Source organism: Phyllopteryx taeniolatus, chromosome 23 (genome assembly GCF_024500385.1).
Source record: "Phyllopteryx taeniolatus isolate TA_2022b chromosome 23, UOR_Ptae_1.2, whole genome shotgun sequence".
NCBI lineage: Eukaryota > Metazoa > Chordata > Actinopteri > Syngnathiformes > Syngnathidae > Phyllopteryx > Phyllopteryx taeniolatus.
In genome coordinates, this window is record NC_084524.1 from 8,154,348 (window position 1) to 8,173,187 (window position 18,840).

At 48.2% G+C, this 18,840-nt stretch overlaps 2 protein-coding genes across 12 annotated transcripts; one reads left to right on the forward strand and one right to left on the reverse strand.

The window, feature by feature from the left end:
• Positions 1–165: 165 nt before the first annotated feature.
• Positions 166–8,251, reverse strand: intu (inturned planar cell polarity protein). Of its 11 annotated transcripts, XM_061763506.1 has the most exons (15): positions 8,111–8,251; positions 6,448–6,663; positions 6,255–6,373; positions 6,036–6,125; positions 5,888–5,965; positions 5,623–5,806; positions 4,296–4,349; positions 4,168–4,230; positions 3,910–4,089; positions 2,578–2,670; positions 2,235–2,510; positions 1,451–1,515; positions 1,171–1,360; positions 699–829; positions 166–612 (listed from the first exon to the last, which is right to left on the reverse strand). In XM_061763506.1, the coding sequence occupies exons 1-15, from the start codon at positions 8,138–8,140 to the stop codon at positions 501–503; spliced, it is 1,881 nt and encodes a 626-aa protein (XP_061619490.1). In that variant the 5' UTR covers positions 8,141–8,251; the 3' UTR covers positions 166–500. The 11 variants fall into 11 exon arrangements, with proteins under 11 accessions (XP_061619490.1, XP_061619489.1, XP_061619485.1 ...); XM_061763505.1 differs by having other exon boundaries at positions 166–829; positions 1,167–1,360; XM_061763501.1 differs by having other exon boundaries at positions 166–829; positions 1,167–1,360; positions 2,578–2,730.
• On the forward strand, positions 8,243–18,701 carry trmt10b (tRNA methyltransferase 10B). Its single transcript, XM_061763652.1, has 8 exons — positions 8,243–8,596; positions 9,325–9,427; positions 9,494–9,624; positions 11,145–11,297; positions 12,173–12,251; positions 12,323–12,390; positions 14,513–14,735; positions 18,044–18,701. The coding sequence occupies exons 1-8, from the start codon at positions 8,435–8,437 to the stop codon at positions 18,151–18,153; spliced, it is 1,029 nt and encodes a 342-aa protein (XP_061619636.1). The 5' UTR covers positions 8,243–8,434; the 3' UTR covers positions 18,154–18,701.
• The last annotated feature ends 139 nt before the right edge of the window (positions 18,702–18,840 follow it).

Sequence of the window (18,840 nt, forward strand, 5' to 3'; positions counted from 1 at the left end):
TCATTCCATTTGTATATATTCTCAGTACCGTACCATCTACGTATTGCTTATAGTTTATATATAAAAAAAAAAAAAAAGGTAATGCGTGAAAAACACAACTATCCATGCCAAGTGTTAGCCCGTCCATGGCGTTTTCCATGATGCGTTAACATTCTTAAGGCAATGTTTGCTCGTTTCAAATTTTTGGGGAGTCTTGGTCACTGCCACAATACAACACTTTTATCTCAAGTTTGCAAAAAAAAAAAAACTTTCCTATTCAAGGAAGACGACCCGGTTCAAATAAATATGCTAAGAACACATGAACGGACGCAGCGCTTTTCATCGTCCCTCTTTGAGAAATAGTAGTTTCACGCTTAGAGACGGTTGAAAAAGTGGAGTGGGATTCATTTGAAGGAGCGCTCTCTTTTCCTGTGTTCCAAAGGAGGCGGCTTCTGAGGTCGCCTTGAAGCGGTGGAGTTCAGCAAAGGTGAGGAGATTTGACTTTCCGGTGAGTCACTGAATCAAGTGGCCAAACCAAAGGACAGTCTGAAGGCCATCTCCACAGGAAACTCTGGCACCGAGTTGTGGAAACACACGTAGAACTCTTGAGGGACGGGCTCCAGCAACAATCGCCTGGAGGAGGGAAAGAACAAAGCAGAAGATCCAAAAGTGAGCTCCGCTGCGGACTTCTTCGCCCTCCAAACCTGGAGAGGGTTTACCCTATGACCCAGTACGTCAGGGTGGGAGCAGGTTTCCGCTGGTCTGCCCAGTTTTCGAGGACGCACTGGAACAGGACTCCGTGCTCTTTGACTGGGCCCGAACCCTGAGGCCCGTCTGGCGCTCGCTGGCCCTAAAGCGGGAAACATTCAATGAGAGACGATACGAACAAAATGTTCCCCCCCCCAGCTATATTGCGTTTCACCGTCCGCGGCCCAAACGGACCCCGTCCAGATTTTCGAGCGATTGTAACGACGGGTCTTTACGGTACGCGGTTAAGTCCAAATTTAGAGTAGCGCGCCTTTCGGTGCCGTCCCACATTGTCATGTCGCCCACTACCAAGAGTCATTGGAGTCGATAGATGGCTGGCGACCGGTTCAGGGCGTACCCCGCCTCTCGCCCGAAGATAGCCGGCGTAGGATCCGGCACGACGGCGACCCGTGTGAGGAGAAGCCTTATTTGAGCTGTACCTACTCGCAGCGGCGAGTTCTCTTTCAATACCGCCCGGATGGACAGGCAGCAGCGGTAAAAGTTGCGGATGAGCAACGGATGAATGGATCCGCCGAGCTGAGCCTCCTCGGTTTGCGTGGGCGCGATAAAGATTCCCTGGACCGTTTCCATGAGCACGTAGTGGAACACGGCGTTCTCGGCGCCGGCGCTCCATCTGGCGCACACAGAAGCAGACGGGACAGTTCGGTTCAGTTCGGCTTTGGCGGTGAAAATGTGCCGACACGGGAACGCGGCGGCGGCGTACATTTCGCCCGTGTCTCTCCCACTCAGAGTCTTCATCAACGGGTTCGAGTGCTTCCTCCGCTGGACCTGATGGGAAAAAGTACAACAGGCAAAACCCAACCTCTTTCAAGGAAGGGTGCAAAGGGGTAGACATTTCCGTGGAAAGTTCGGCTGGGGAATTTCCGAAGTGCAGTGAAACCCCCGCATATTCGCGGCTGGGATTTCTTTCCGATTAAAAAACGATACTATTCTCTACAATCGCTGATTTCATTTATCGCAGGAGTTTCCTGGAACGCGAGCCCGCGATAAACGAGGGCTTACTGTATTACTTTGGCGCCATCTTGTGGAATCTTGCTGGTGTTTTTTCTTCGGTTGAATTCATTTATGGTGTTTGAGATATCCTGTTTTGTTGACGGTCCTTGAATGCTCCTCGTGCACAGTCAAACGCAGCCGCTAATAGCACGAGTAGTCTCCGCTGCCAGTAGAAGTGAAAATAGAATTCCACTTGCCATAAAAACTCCTCACACAACACGGAAACGGAATTCTCCTGTAGCCGTTGAATGCAGCACCCCCGTACGCTGTTTAATTGCTGAAAACGCTTGATTACGCCCCCTGGCTTCTTATTCGGGGGTTTCGATATTTGCACAAAGCTTGGTCCCGATCCCCTGTATGTCATGGGGGTTTTACTGTATTCTAAATTGGAGACTTTTATTGATTACCATTCATTCCCGTTAATTCCCACGGAACGTTCCCAAGTTTGAAAATGTTTCAACTCGACTCCCGATCCACTTCGATGCCGTCACTACCTTGAAGATGCCTCCACTCGCATCAAGCGAGTCCTGACGTCCACCTGGGATCCTTGCTGAAGAACCTGACCCGATGTCCACGTGTCCCTCAACCCCGCAGTCTCGGGCCTTCTCGCCAAACAAGCTGTTGCCTAGCGCCAGGCCGTCGAGGCGGGCCTGGGCAATGCCAGCTTGCAGGAACAAGTCAGCACAAAACAGGTGTGGAGCGGCGGGGGCGCTCAGACGTTCCTCGATGGCCTCCTCCGCGATTTCCAATCGTAACAATGTGGCATTGACCTGAAGGCGAGGTGTGGTTAGGGTTCTGCCTCATCTGCAAACCCACAAGTTGCCGCCGGCGCGCTACCTGATCCACGTAAACGCAGTCAGGTCCTGGAGATGCAGAACAATGTGACACGCACCCTCCAACCTCCAGCAGCACACACTGCATCCAGCACCGCTGACAGGACAGGACAGGACAGGACAGGACAGGACACACACATTGGAAATGTCTCCCATGCTGAAAAGTCCCATTTTCACCAAGTTATTGACGAACTAAAATTTTAGGCATTCATAGTAAAGGAAATCCTTATTGACAGCGCAAATGGGCGGAACGATTCGATACGATTCGATTCAGTATGGGAGAGATACGGTTCTCGATTCGGCGCAGGAAAAAAAATGGGACATTTGCACATGTGACCCTTGACTTGACTTAATCCAATTCTATAAAATGACATTTGTCAAACCCTATTTTCAAACGGACCACGTGACCCTGAGCATTGATGCTTTACGGCACTGTGTATAAAAAAAATATATATATATATATCCCATTTCCCATGAAGTTGGGACGGTGTGTTCAACAAATAAAAGCAGAATATTTTCGATTTGCAAATCATGTTCGGCCAATATTTCATGGAATACACTACAAAGACAAAGAAGATATTTAATGTTCAAACGGATAAACCTTTTATTGTTTTGAGCAAATAATTTTCTGGCTGCAACAGGTTCCCAAAAAGCTGGGACAGACGGGGTCATGTTGACCACGGTGTTACATCACCGTTTCTTTGAACGACATCCAATCAACGTTTGGGAACTGAGGACAACAATTGTTGAAGCGTTGGAGGTGGAATTCTTTCCCATTCTTGCTTCGGCCGTTCAACAGTCCGGGGTCTCCGTTGTCGTATTTCACGCTTCAGAATGCGCCACGCATTTTCAATGGGAGACGGGTCTGGACTGCAGGCAGGCAATGTGGTTTGGCACGAAAAAGACGTGCAGACCGTGCGCCACTGCTCCACGCCACCCCAACCCCGCACCGGCTGCTTGCCGACTGACGTTTGGAACTTTTAAGTCACGGTGCCTTGCTTTGTACGACTCTCGACTGTCGTGTCAGCTTCCGGCTGACCCGACCTGGCTGCGTGTCCTCTTGGGTCGCGCAGTACCAAGACGAACGTATAAGTGGACTGCGAGGACTCGAGAAGAAGCGTTAGTTTGCCGGTGGACTTAGGAATAAGATGCGTAACGTGACGTTGCAACTCCTGGGGGAACGTTACTTTGCCATCGCTTTGTCCACGGAAGTAGCTTAACTCACATTTCTCTGATGAATATTGTGTTCGTGGACTTAAAGACTTAAAGGGAATAATTCGCCAAAACAGGCATTGTATAATGGAGAGGAAACATTCCTTTTGACTTTTGTACTTACCCGGCCCACAATGAGGAGGAAGCGACGTCCTCGAAGAGGTCCCGGGGGAAAGACCTCCCGCCAGATGACCAGCGGGCCAACCCGCCGGGGGGGCGCCGTGGGCAGCAGGCAGTAATGCCGCACGTACAGACAAATGTCCAGCAGCTCCTCTTTGGGAAGATGGTTGGCGATCAGGTAGGACTGATGGTGACAAGCCCGCGCATCCTGACTCGGTACGACTTTGAAGGAAGGAACTTAACCACGGACGCGTCCGCTCACCTTGTAGAAGAGACAAGAGCCGAGGATTCCGTAGAGACGCCTCACGCCGAAGAAGTCCTCCGACTGAAAGGTCAAATATGTCAAGTGGAGATCCGTGCGGAACAACCTAGAAATGCAGCCCCGCTCACCATTTCTCCAAAATCAGAGGCCTCAAAGTCATTGAGGACAGAGTCCAGGTCCGTCTGTGAAGACACCACACAAGGTATCGTTTAGAACACCATACCAAAATTCTCCCTTTTCCACGCATAAAGTCTCTCGACACCGACACTGAAACATCCGTAAAAGCATGCCACTCCAATTCCAATGAAGTCGGGACCTCGTGTTAAACACAAACTGTCTTTTGTATTGAATGCTCGTGACCTTCGATCCCTCAGGCGGCACTGCATCAAAAAACGACATCAATGTGGAAAGGATATCACCGCGTGGGCTCAGGAACACTTCAGAAAACCAATGTCAGTAAATACAGTTCGGCGCTACATCCGGAAGTGCAACTTCAAACTCTACTATGCAAAGCAAAAGCCAGTTCTCAACAACACCCAGAAACGCCGCCGACTTCTCTGGGCCCGAGCTCATCTAAGATGGACCGATGCAAAGTGGAAAAGTGTTCTGTGGTCTGACGAGTCCACATTTGAAATTGGTTTTGGAAACTGCTTGATGGAACGCTGCCACATCGGCACGTCTGTTAGAAGCAACGTAACAAGATTCCTTCAAAATGTGAATCTGTCAAAATACAACGGCCTCTTGTACCAGAGTACGGACGCAGCAAGAATTTAGAAAATCCGAAGATGGGTTCTGGAGAAATTGAGCTTTTTGTGTCGGGAAAATCAGTCCTTTTTGTGTGCGGGCTCTCCCTTAGAGATAGAGTGAGAAGCTCGGTCATCCGGGAGGATCTCAGAGTAGAGCCGCTGCTCCTCCGCATCGAGAGGAGCCAGATGAGGTGGCTGGGGCATCTGATTCGGATGCCTCCCGGACGCATCCCCGGTGAGGTGTTCCGGGCACGCTGGAGAGACTACGTCCTTCGGCTGGCCTGGGAACGCTTCGGGATCCCCCCCGGAAGAGCTGGATGAAGCGGCTGGGGAGCGGCAAGTCTGGGCGTCCCTGCTAAAGCTACTGCCCCCGCGAACCGACCTCGGATAAGCGGTAGAAAATGGATGGATGGATGGATGGATGGAATATACAAACCCATAATCTACTTAAAAATATCTAACATTTGAAAATGCCAGCATTGGTTGCCATGGTAACAGGAACGCTGTAATAGAATGAACTATTTTTTCTATTCTATTCTATTTCTATTCAAATGAAACCCGTAACAGAAAGTACCACTGGAACAGAAAATTGGGTTACAAGCTTGGTCACAGAGTCAAATCAAGGAACCTTACTGGTGTGGCGCACAACGCCATTCCAAAGGTTTCACTTGCTCCTGTGCATGGATCACGCGTGCTTCCGGTGACTTACTTTGACTTTCGCAGGCAGCGGGAGCCACCGCACAGCCGGCAGCCTGTTGAGGAGGACGCTCCCGGAGATGTCAGGGGGCGGCGCCGAGGACCCGTCTCCGAGGCGGGGTGGCCGGATGAGCTGCCGGAAGAACAAGCCGAAGAACCGGTCCAGCTCCGGCGCTCGCTCTGTCCCGCAGAAAGCCCTGCGCGGGGGCACACCGATAAAACTCACGGCTGAAACGAGAGACGCGGCGATTGCTCGTCGCTTTGAGCGTGCGACCGACCTGTCCAAGGATCCGTACATGACTCTTAATGTCCGCACGGCGTCACCCACCAGTGACCGCAGGCACAGCAAAGGCACCCTGGGAGGAAATTTGACAGCAAAGCGTCTTCAGAGATGACCAGGAACCCTCTCGCAGCGGCCACGTGTACCTCTCGGCGGGAAGCCCAACGACCAGCAGGGCGTCACCTTCCTTCCAGTAGCCCACATGCACCAGATGCTTGTTCAGCAGGAGCGTTGAACTACAGGAGCGGTCAAAAGTTGAGTTGTTGGCTGAACCTTCTCCCTGAGAAACGGGTTGCCCGTGCTAGTCGCTCAACTCTTTAACCAAGAAAAGTGTGGCTGGCAAAAGGTGCCAGTGCATTCCGTACCTGACAACGTGGCCTCCGGTGACGTTTTCCAGCATGTCGCACAGCGTCAAGTAGATTCCTCTCACGCCTTTGAGCCCGGCGGAGGCGTCTGACGCCGGGTACTGGTACAAGATCTCCTCCTGCACACACCAGAGCGCAGACGGGCGTCTTTCTACAATGGTGCTTGCGCGAGATACGGCTCCTACAGACAGACCTCCAGATGGACCTCTTTGTGTGGTGACATGGCCTCCATCTTTAGTGACAGGTACATGAGCGTGTGCGGGACACGGCTGAGGGACATCTGCGGTCCGGTTGCATCCTCCCCCTGCAGCAGGCGCACCGGTGGGCTGACGGGCACGGAGGCCTTCGCCCCACGACCCGGCCCGACGTCTCCGCTCGTGTTCGTGGTTGTTTCCATGGTCAGCTTCACCTGGAGGCGGAGGAGGAGGAGGAGGAGATGTGGTATCTGGGGCTCTCCTCGGTGCAAGACACAAGAAAGCCTGCATGGAGTTTGCTAAAATACACCTGAAGGACTCCCAAGATGGTGAGAAATAAGATATTCTCTGGTCTGATGAGACCAAGATAGAACTTCTTGGCCTTTATTCTAAGCGGCATGTGTGGAGAAAAGCAGGCCCTGCTCATCACCGGTCCAATACAGTCCCGACAGTGAAGCACGGCGGTGGCAACATCATGCCGTGGAGGTGTTTTTCAGCCGCAGGGACGGGACGACCGGTTGCAATCGAAGGAAAGATGAATGCGGCCAAGTACAAGGGACATCCTGGACGAAAACCTTCTCCGGAGTGCTCGGGACCTCAGACTGGGCCCAGGGTTGAGCTTCGAACAAGAAAACGACCCAAAGTTACAAAGGGGTGGTTTGAGAACAACTCCGTCACTGCTCTTGAATGGCCCAGCCAGAGCCCTGACTTCAACCTAATTGAGCATCTCTGGAAAGACCTGAAAATGGCTGCCCACCAACGTTCACCATCCAACCTGACAGAACCGGAGAGGATCCCCAAATCCAGGTGTGAAAACCCTGTTGCGCCATTCCCATTCTGTATTTGCTCAAAGGTTGAGCAAAGGCTCTGAATACTTATGGCTGTGTGATATTTCAGTTTTACTTTGGAATAAATCTGCAAAAAAAAGGGAATCATTCCGTTTGTTAATACGGGGTTCTGTGTGTACATTAATGAGGGGGGGGGAATGAAAATGATGTGAGCAAATGGCTGCAATATAACAAAGAGTGAACATTTTCAGGGGGTCTGAATACTTTCCGTACCCGCTGTATAAAACGGCCATCTGCCGTTTCAAAGGAGTTACAGCTATCTTGAAAGGAACTTTCGACGATTCAAAATGCAATTACAACTAGTAACGACGACACTGTTGGTAAATACAACGTGCATTTGTCATAGTCAATGCGAGCCATTAAATGTTCAGGCTTGCCTTTGAATTGATTCTTACTCCGCCATGTTGTTCGAACAGTCAGCAAAACAAAAGGCCACGTGCTCCCGCCACGTCGGAAGAGCGTCCTCCAAGTGCCGCGTCCGATGTGCTTCGAAAGTGAGACAACAACTTCGGAACTGATGCAACTCTTTCGGAGGGAACTGACCGGCTCCTTTTAATTTCTCCGGCCAAGCGTTGAACGTACGAACATTGTCGCCTTCTAATGACGTCTTCCTTCGGGAAGACAGCGTTATGTGGGGTACGTTCGAAAATTCACTCCAAGCACTCCGGAACGTTCGGAAACTCAAGAGTGTGGCGCTCTGTTCGGTTATTCACTCTGGGAGTGCCCTTAGCGTACAGAGCGGCCGGAGCGAGAGGCAGGACGGGATTGAAGTCACGGACCTGACACATTCAATATGGTGGAAGCACTCACGTACCTCTGCCAATTGTATCGTTCGTAAATTCATACAAAATGGAGCGCGCTCTCCCTCTCCCTCTCCGAACACCTTGTCAGAGCGCGGTGAGCGTCAGATTGAATTTCCCGAACGTGCCGGATGACAACCGTGACAACACGTTGTTGCGTCATATACCTGCGACAATCACATTGTTGAAGGAAGCAACGTTTCCATTTCTGGCTTTATTATTTGGCTTGTTTTCCTTCACCTTTCATTATTTTTTTTTCAGCTGTCAAGCTCAATGTACTACTAATATTGATGCAAACATTGTTTATGAGTGGTTTATTATCAGTCTAGTTCGCGAATATGACTGAAATTGTTTCAAAGTCGAGTGACCAGACAACAAATGGAGTTTTGGACATGGAGCTGCTTCACATCGACGTGCTGGAGGAGGAGGAGGAGGAGGATCTGGATGTGGATGTGGATGTGCTGCGGGGCGCCCCAGAGGGAGAGCACGCATCCCTTTCAGTCAGTTTTACGAATCCAGAATTCGTCGCTGCTTCACACTCAATGCAGCCCAATCGAGACATTCAGGAGGCTGCACAGTAGTTCATGAATAATGAAGAAGAAGAATTCTTAGCATGACAATACAGTGCTGTGACATAGTTCTCCAATTCTTATATTTTTGCAGACTTTACCCACTTTGTTTAAGATCATCAAACCAATGTAAATATTAGACAAATATAAGCCCAGTGAACTAAAAATGCTGTTTATAAATACTTTCATACTTGCAAAAATCCAAGAATTTGAGAAGGGGGCCAATACCTTGCGGTGGTCCCTGCTCGGGAGGGTTGGGCATCGAGAACCGATTGGAACCGGTCTCCTGGAACCGTTCAAATGTAAACATGTCGGTTCCCAGTTTGGATGCCTACAGTCCTCCCACCACAAAGAAGAGATGTATTTTACTGTGTTTTAACAATGCTATATTTCACTTTGAGCTGAAACATTAATTCATGACCATTAAGTCAATTGGGTTAGTTCATTGTTTTAGTTTTTTTTGTATTGATACTGGTTATGAAGAACCTCGAGTCAAATGTTCCATTTAGGGCGGGGTCAAAAAAAAAAATACTTTTTTGACCCCGCCCCCTAAAATAACAATCGGAATCGAGAATCGTTTGGAACCGGAATCGCTCAAATTCAAACAATGCCCGACGCTACATTTTGACGATGGACGCTTGTGTGCTGTGTTGCATCAGAAGAACGTGTTGCGGAAGCAGCGGCACTGGGAGAGGAAACTCGCCGCCAGAAAGAGCAAAAGAAAGGAGGAGAAACTAAGGGGGAAGCTCAATCGGCACTCAGGTAAAGACCGCAGGAAGAAAATGCACGTTTGATCGCTTAACAACTACGGTATTTGTGTTTGAGAAGAAGGGGTGGAACAACCTCATCTCAGCAAGCGGCTCATGAAGGCGCTCACCAAAGAGCGCTTGGCTGAGGCTCGCTCCAGCGGCCTCAAAGTGTGCGTTGACCTCGGCATGAGCCACCGCATGTCTGACAAGGTGCACGCACGCAACTCCCTTAACTTTCGGTTCTCAAACCTTTTGGGTCCGGGGAGCCCTAAAAAAGGGAAACATTTTGACAAGGACCACCTCAGAAGCCTAAGGCCAACCAAACATAAAGATCTCGTGTGCCCCTTAACGCCATAGGAATTAAAAGGTTGTCTTACGAGAATGAAGTCACAGGACTTTCTTCTAGTAATTTGCCTTTTGCTGTAAAAATACAACTTGATTCATGTGCAGAATCATGTCATCTACAAGCCCAATTCCAATGAAGTTGGGACGTTGTGTTAAACATAAATACGAGCAAATAATCGGGAACTTGAATTTGATGGCTGCAACAGGTTCCAAAAAAGCCGGGACAGCTGGGTGGCAAACAAGACGGAGAAAGTTGAGGAATGTTCATCAAAAAGCGGTTTGGAACATCCCACAGGTGAACAGGCTCATTTGGGAACAGGTGGGGGCCGTGATTGCTTCCCTGAACGGCTCAGTCGTTCACAAGCAAAGACGGGGCGAGGTTCACCTCTTTGTGAACAAGTGCGTGAGAAAATAGTCCAACAGTTTAAGGACAATGTTCCTCAACGTACAATTGCAAGGAATTCAGGGATTTCATCATCTACGGTCCATAAGATCATCAAAAGGTTCAGAGAATCCGGACAAATCGCTGCATGGAAGCGGCGAGGCCAAAAACCGACATTGAATGCCAGTGACCTTCGATCCCTCAGGCGGCACTGCATCGAAAACCGACATCAATGTGTCAAGGATATCAGGAACACTTCAGAAAACCAATGTCAGTAAATACAGTTCGGTGCTACATCCGAAAAAATGCTGAAAGGTACATACAGATTTTGGAGAAACGTGCTGCCATCCAAGCGACGTCTTTTTCACGGACGCCCCTGCTTATTTCAGCAAAACAACGCCTAACCACATTCTGCACGTGTTACAACAACGTGGCTTCGTAGTCAAAGAGTGCGGGTACTGGACTGGCCTGCCTGCAGTCCAGACCTGTCTCCCGTTGAAAATGTGTGGCAGATTATGAAGCGTAAAATACGACAACGGAGACCCCGGACTGTTGAACAGCCGAAGCTGTACATCGAGCAAGAATGGGAAAGAATTCCACCCCCAAAGCTTCAACAGTTAGTGTCCTCAGTTCCCAAACGTTGATTGAATGTTGTTGAAAGAAAAGGTGACGGAACACGGTGGGGAAACACGACCCCGCCTGTCCCAGCTTTTTTGGAACAGTTTGAACATGAACTATTTGTTTTTCTTTATGTTTAACACAACGCCCCAACTTCATTGGAATTGGGCTTGTATATGTGATATGTCACAATCATATCAGAGCCCCATATGTAGGCACGCATCTATATTTTTGGAAAGCATACAGCATAATAGTTTTTTTTTTATTATTGACCCTCAGGGGTCCCATGACCCCGGGTTTGAGAACCCCTTCTCTCAACTCGCCGCACGCATACCATCCCGTTCGACACTTTCTATTTGACACCGTTGCACGTGATACGCCGCAGGAAACGAGCCGGCTGGCAGCTCAGTTGCGGCGTCTGTACGGAGCCAACAAAAGGGCAAGCAAACCCTTCCATTTGTTTCTGACAAGCTTCCGGGAGGACAGTCGCCTCCTTGCAGAGTGCGTGCGCATGAACGCCGGCTTCCTCGATTACGCGGTAAGTCTTCGTTAGCGGTTGCCGTCTTAGCCCTTGATTTGGCACGTGCGCGGGAACGAAGGCGCATCCCGTTTCCTAGGCAAACGGCTAAGATGACGGAGCGTATAGGCCTGGAAACCAAGTGTGGTCCGGGAGCTCTCTCGAAAGCTAGGGGTATGGGACGAAGCAAGACTGCGAAACAGACAAGGAAGTACATAAATGTAAGGGAGCGTAATTATCGATTACTCATACTAATGCCAGTCTTGTTTTCAATCAACGTAAATGTTAGCCATCTTTTGAATTGCTAGTAAATGGCTCGTTATGATGAGCTCGCGCATCGCTAGTCTACCGTCAGACTACGAGGACAAATTCGTAGACATCACAACAATGTGCTGCTTGTTATGAATGAATCCAAATAATTATTGGAAAGCTACCGTGATTTCTCGTGCATAATGCGCACCGATGTATTATACCCCCCCCCCCCAAAGTTGACCTCAAAATTCTGGAAAAGCCTTCTCCCTATGTATAATGCATTTTTACAAAGCATGATTTTGCTTCTACCCATATGATCAAAACATTCAGTATTTTATTTTTTTTTTCAAATAATTATTCTGAAGTTAAGCGCTTCATTTGAACACGTTGTACATCAAAATCATCAAGAATTGGAAAGAATTGCACCTGCCAAGCTTCAACAATTTCATGTCGTCTGTTCCCAAAGGCTTGTCGAGTGTTTTTAAAAGGTAACAGCGGTAAACATGCCTCTGTACCAGCTTGTTTGAAATGCGTTGCAGGCATCAAATTCAGAAGGAGTGACTATTTGGAAGGAAAACAAACATGGAATATCTTGTCCTTGGAGTGTATTTGACCGAATATAGGTTGAAATGTGCTTCTCGCAGATGGAAAGAACAGAGCGAAGCTGTCTGGACCTTTTCCCTCCAGAAAGGGTCGTCTACCTCTCGCCCGACGCTGAAGAAGGTTGTTCAGTCATAAAGTCAGCCGATGTCGCTCGAGACCACCGCGCTCAAGACTTCCATGTGTCCTTTCAGCTTTGGAGCGTGTGGACCGCGACGACGTGTACGTCCTCGGAGGGCTCGTGGACGAAAGCGTCCAAAAGGTACTGAAACGTCAGGTGACCCCGAGCTCAATTGACGCCAAGCTCGCTCGTTCACTCGCGATCCAGGCCGAGGTTACGAACGTTTGGGAATTTGCATTATACGGTTTTCAAATGCCGATAGCTTTAATTAGTTAGTTTAGTACGTTTGAGTTTGGATTAGTTTTGTTGTTGTACAAGTGTTCCTCCGCTTTATCGCGGTTCATCGTTCTCGCCGCCGCTACTCTGCAGAATAATTATTTTTCCAATTTTTTTTTTTTTTTACAGTATTCTTGGCAGGGACATCAAAATTCTTTACACCCGTGTTCAAATGCCAGGTTTTTGCGAGATAAAAAAAATAAAAAATAAAAAATGCTAAATGATTTCCAAACTTTTCCCACCATGGCGACCGACACACGTGGGCAAAATTGTTGGCGCGCCTCTGTTAATGAAAGAAAAACACTCAGTGGTCACAGAAATAACTTGAATCAAAGACACCAACTCCCCATTTGGACATTTGGACATTTTGAAAGCATATATGTTTTGATATTGCCCATGGAATTTGGTGGCGCCACCTATGCAGGGCCAATTCTCGAGACGTGACTTTTTGGAATTTTTTTTTAAATCCCTTTCAGACAAGGAGGTCAAAATGAACACACGATAGACTTTCCCCGACTTTGGCTTGACTCGGGCGGCCCGCAGACGTCTATTGATGCCGCCCAAGTCGATGAAACATTGATGGGCCGTGGATCGCAAAGGGAAAAAGAGCGGTTGGGCGAACTCCCACGCAACCTCGAGGACCCCGCCGAGGGCGTAGAGCTGGTCAACTGTTCCACGGCCAGGACGAAAACCACACTGCTCCTCCTGAATCTGAGATTCGACTCCCGGACGGACCTTACCAGGGAGGCTGAGGAGTGTGATCCCCTTGGAGTTGGAACACACGTTTCTTCAAAAGGGGGACCACCACCCCAGTCTGCCAATCCAGAGGCACTGTCCCCGATGTCCACGCGATGTTGCAGAGGCGTGTCAACCAGGACAGCCAGCCCCACAACATCCAGAGCTTTTAGGAACTCCGGGCGACTCTCATCACCCCCGGGGCCTTGCCACCGAGGAGCTTTTTAACCACCTCGGTGACCTCAACCCCAGAGATCGGAGCGCCCGCCTCAGAGAACCCAGACTCTGCTTCCTCGTGGGAAGGCGTGTCTGTGGAATTGAGGAGGTCTTCGACGTATGCTCCCCACCGGCTCACAACGTCCCGAGTCGAGGTCAGCAGAGCCCCATCCCCACTATACACAGTGTTGGTGGTGCACTGCTTCCCCCTCCTGAGACGCCGGATGGTGGACCAGAATTTCCTCAAAGCCGTCCGGAAGTCTTTCTCCATGGTCTCACCGAACTCCTCCCATGCTCGGGCATGGCTTGGTTGCTTCAGCGACCACCAAAGCTGCATTCCGCTTGGCCAGCCGGTACCCATCAGCTGCCTCAAGAGTCCCACAGGCCAAAAAGGCCCGATAGGACTCCTCCTTCAGCTTGACGGCGAAGGGCAAGAAAAGAATGACAAATAGATTTGAGCCACTTTGACAAGACCCTGGCCAAGAATGCTCATCCTCCACCACCACTGAGAGGTATGAAACTAAATCATACAAGAAAAAAATGGCACCCCAAACGTTAATAGTTGGTGATGGAGCTGTCAAGGATGAGAAAAACACCAAAGTACTGTGTTTTATTAATGACATGGTGTCTGATATATCCTAAAGAATCCTGGAGCTCACGAAGGAGCACCCAACTGTGAAATCTTTCATTATACAGTGATCCCTCGTTTTTCGCGCTTAACGGGGACCAGAACCCCCCACGACGAAAGGTGAAAAACCACGAAGTAGGATTTGCTCCCCCCTAGGAATCTTCGTGTATGTGGGTACCAGAATGTTTGGTGTAGCTGGGGGTTTACCTTGGAGAAACACATGCTGATGGGTAGTTGGTGTCTTTGTTTTTTCTTTTGCTTCAAAATTCCCCTGTACGAGGACTTGACCCGTCTCTTATTACGCGGAGTTACCACACGTTTGGCTTCCTTATTGAAGCAGTTTTGCGGATGTTTGCTTCTTCTTTCTTACTGTATTTGTTTTTGTTAACTGTAATAACCTCGGTGCAGACGCTGAGCCTCTCCAGGGCCAAAGAACTGGGCGTCCGCGTGGCGCGGCTCCCGATAGACGAACACATGCAGAAGATGCCGAACGGCAAGAACTTCCACTCGAAGATCCTGGCAATCAATCAGGTCTTGGACATCATGCTGACTGTGTCGCACACGGGCAGTTGGACACACGCTCTGGACAAGTCCTTCCCCCGGGGGAAGGGTTACGTGGTCGCGCAGCACGGTAACAACAATGACACAGGTGCAACAATTAAGACTTGACGCAAATGAAAACAAGTTGGGAAAAGTGTTTTTCAGTTTCAGCATTTTTTTTGTTTTATTCACACACAACTGCTGCTTAGTACCAACTCTATTGACGACATTTTATCGGCGGAATTACGAAGATCCAACTTTTCCTAGCAACTAGCCTAATCGCATTGGCCACTTCTCTCTGAGAACATCCTGAATTTTAGAGAAGGTCAAATTAGGTTCCTCTGTAAAGGCTAGGAATCCTGATATGTCCAAAACCACTACTTTTGACCCATCAACATTGCATTGTAAAAATGGTCAATATGGAAAAATAACAGACACATAGGGAGTGATTTGGAAAATGGGATGTTTCGCACCGACGCCAGCGATAGATTGTTTCCGTATCGTGATATTATTGATAATATGATTCCCAGCCCACAGTGCGATTTGTTATGCTTGTCGTAGAATAGCAGACATGTCTTATGAATTGTCGTATAAACCCGGCAATGGAATTCTTATGTTATCAATTCTTATAGTATTCAGAGATTTAGTATTCAGTATGAGATTGCTTACACGAGCGGCCCCACAGTAACCTTGAAAACATTTTAGCTCGTGCAACATGCTTGCAGTGTTGTGTGCTTGGACAAGTTGTTGACAGGATCTTGCAGAAGAGGAAGGCGACGGAATGTTCTAGTTGACGGCTCCGGGACAAACGAGACGGGGGAGATGCCAGGTGGAGCTGACCGGGAGCTAATTGAGACAAGGCAGCTGTGAGGAGGAACGCTGCCTTCCCTGCTTGTGTCGTAGGGACTTTCTCAAATCTGCATGGCGGAATCGAGTTCGGTAGCGGGGAAAGAAAAAGGCCCGGAATTCCCATTTTTGTACCTGACTGAGCACCTGAGATAAACGGATACAATTGCAACCTGTCTGAGTCATCGGAGTGACCGTGCCCCTCGAGCTTTGCCAACGCAGCTGCAAAGGTCGTGCCAAGAAAATGGGTTATTTCTAAAATTCCCCTAAATAACGTCACTTAGGACCACACCCTGCCCCGAGAGCCGCGCCAAGGCATCTGCAAAGGATTACCGCCTACGCATATTTTCCAGGTCTCGTCCATGTCTTCACATCCCCACATCTTGAAGAACTGGGCACTCACGTGGCTCGTGTATTTATGGTCTAGTTAATGGCGGAATGGCTCGCTTAAAAAAAACAAACAAAACCAAAACCTAAAGAAAAATATATATATAGCTTCATCATCAGCCATTATCTATCCACCGCAGGATGAAGGCCCGTGTTAGTTACCCATGCCACTGGCACTAACACAGCCCCATACCGTCACAGATGCCGGCTTTTGAACTTGGCGTCCATAACAGGGCCCGACGTCCACAATTTATAAAAACAATTTGAAATGCGGACTCGCCGGACCACAGAACACGTCTCCACTTTGCGTCAGAGAAGCCGGCGGCGTTTCTGGGTGTTGTTGAGAAATGGCTTTTGCTTTGCGTAGTAGAGTTTCAAGTTGCACGTACAGATGCAGCGCCAGTCTGTATTTACTGAGATTGCTTCTGAAGTGATCAAGATGGCATGTCGGTGTGGCGCGAGAGCCCATTCAATGTGTGTAAATTATGATGAAGCACAATTCACCAAGCGTTGGATTGTTGCTCCCATTCCTGTGAATGAAAGTGGCCGCAACCAACCTTGCTAGCAACGGTGACTTCAAGCTTCACTCTTTCATCCACCACAGCTCCATGAAAAATGACAGATGGAGGTCAAAATTGTTGTCAAACACCACATATGTAGAGTAGTTTAGCATTGTGTGACACTTGCGACATACCGGTGTACTTTTGTGTATGACGTGCTTCCCATCTGGGAAAAAACATAAGACTAAAACCAAAGTAGTTCCAAACGCCACATTTGAAGGGTGGTGGAGGATTTTCAATTTCAGGAAGGTCTATAGAGAACTAGCCACGTTGCAACGGTGCCTTAGCTTCTGTCTCAGCAACTTGGGGTGTTATCGAGTTGTTACGGCCGCCACTCGAGTGGGCGTACCCACCGTATACTTATAGACTGTATTTAAATGTGCGTTCCGCCTCTTGAATGTCATGCCACAGCATTTCAATCGGATTCAAGTCCAGACTCCGATTAGGCCGCTCCAAAACCATCTTGTCATTTTAAGCCATTCAGAAGTTGATTTTGGATTGTCGACGTCCAGCAAAACTCACGTGCACTTCGCCTTAAGTAATATTCTCCTTGAGGATTTTCTGGTAAAGAGTTCTAATTCATGGTTCCATCAATCACAGCAAGTCGTTCAGGCCCTCAAGGAGCAAAGCACCCCCAGGCACCATCACAGTACCGCCACCAGTTTTGACTGTTAGTATGATGTTCTTTTTCTACGCCAGATGTAACGAGACATACACCTTCAAGAGAGTTCAACTTTCTTCTCATCGTTCCATAGAATAGTCTGTCAAAAATCTCAAGAATCAGTCACTTTTCTTTGTTTTTTCTTTCAAAAGTAAGACAAGCATTTCTATTCTTTTTGCACAGCAGTGGTTTTTGGCTTGGAACTCTACCATGGATGCCATTTTTGCCGAGTCTCTTTTTTTATTGTTGAGTCATGAACACTGACTTTAACTGAGGCAAGGGAGGCCTGCAGTTCTTTAGATGTTGTCCTGGGTTCTTTTGTGGACCTCCTGGATGAGTCGTCGCTATGCTCTTGGGGTCATTTTTGGAAGCCGGTCATTCCTTGGAAGGTTCACCCCTGTTCCCGGTTTTCAACTTGATTGTTTTGAGCAAATAATCATTAAGTTCGAAGTTGATGGCTGCAACACGTTCCAAAAAAGCTGGGACAGGGTCGTGCTTACCACTGTGTTACATCACCTTTTCTTTGAACATGTCAGTAAATACAGATCGGCGCTACATCCGTAAGTGCAACTTGAAACTCTACTATGCAAAGCAAAAACCATTTATCGCCGCCGGCTTCTCTGGGCCCGAGCTCATCTAAGATGGACCGATGCAAAGTGGAAAAGTGTTCTGTGGTCCGACGAGTCCACATTCCAGATTGTTTTTGGAAATTGTGGACGTCGTGTCCTCTGGGCCAAAGAGGAAAGGAACCATCCGGACTGTTATGGACGCAAAGTTCAAAAGCCAGCCTCTGTGATGGTATGGGGCTGTGTTAGTGCCAATGGCATGGGTAACTTACACAACTGTGAAGGCACCATTAATACCGAAAGGTACATTCAGGTTTTGGAGAAACATATGCTGCCATCCAAGCAACGTCTTTTTCACGGACGCCCCTGCTTATTTCAGCAGGACAATGCCAAACCACATTCTGCACGTGTTACAACAGCGTGGCTTCGTGGTCAAAGAGTGCGGGTACTCGACTGGCCTGCCTGCAGTCCAGACCTGTCTCCCATTGAAAATTATGAAGGGTAAAATACGACAACGGAGACCCCGGACTGTAGAACAGCTGAAGCTGTACATCGAGCAAGAATGGGAAAGAATTCCACCTCCAAAGCTTCAACAATTCGTGTCCTCAGTTCCCAAACGTTGTTCAAAGAAAATGTGATGTAACACGGTGGGGAACATGATGAGCCTGTCCCAGGTTTTTGGCAACGTGTTGCAGCCATCAAATTCCAAGTTAATGATTTTTTGCTCAAAACAATCAAGTTGATCAGTTTGAACATGAACTATCTTGTCTTTGTAGTGTATTCAATGAAATACAGGTTGAACATGATTTGCAAATCATTGCATTCTGTCTTTATTTATGTTTAACTCAACGTCCCAACTTCATTGGAATTGGGCTTGGATGTGTATGTATGATGCTACATATATGAATTTGTGGAAGTATTCTTCCGTCGTTAAATGTAAAATTGAACGTTACAAATACATAAAACCTGACATATAGGATGCAAACCTGAAATTATTGAAAGAAAAAAAACAATTAAATAATAATGTGTGACTTGGTGTAGACAGCCTAAGGGATATTTGTCAAAGAATTGATCTTCAAATAAAGATTAGAATATATTTTGATAAATATCTGCTTGTGCCACCTGACATTTCTTTTTGTTAAAAAAATGACATAAAACAGAGAAGTTATTCAATAT

Coding starts and splice junctions, on each gene's coding strand:
- intu (XM_061763499.1), bottom strand. CDS start 8,140: ATGAATTTACGAACGATACAATTGGCAGAG. Junction 4,350..5,622: donor CGCTGCCTGCGAAAGTCAAA/GTAAGTCACCGG, acceptor GTGTCTTCACAG/ACGGACCTGGACTCTGTCCT. Junction 4,090..4,167: donor GCTCTTGTCTCTTCTACAAG/GTGAGCGGACGC, acceptor TGTCACCATCAG/TCCTACCTGATCGCCAACCA.
- trmt10b (XM_061763652.1), top strand. CDS start 8,435: ATGACTGAAATTGTTTCAAAGTCGAGTGACCAGACAACAAATGGAGTT. Junction 9,625..11,144: donor GCCACCGCATGTCTGACAAG/GTGCACGCACGC, acceptor GATACGCCGCAG/GAAACGAGCCGGCTGGCAGC. Junction 12,252..12,322: donor CTCGCCCGACGCTGAAGAAG/GTTGTTCAGTCA, acceptor GTGTCCTTTCAG/CTTTGGAGCGTGTGGACCGC.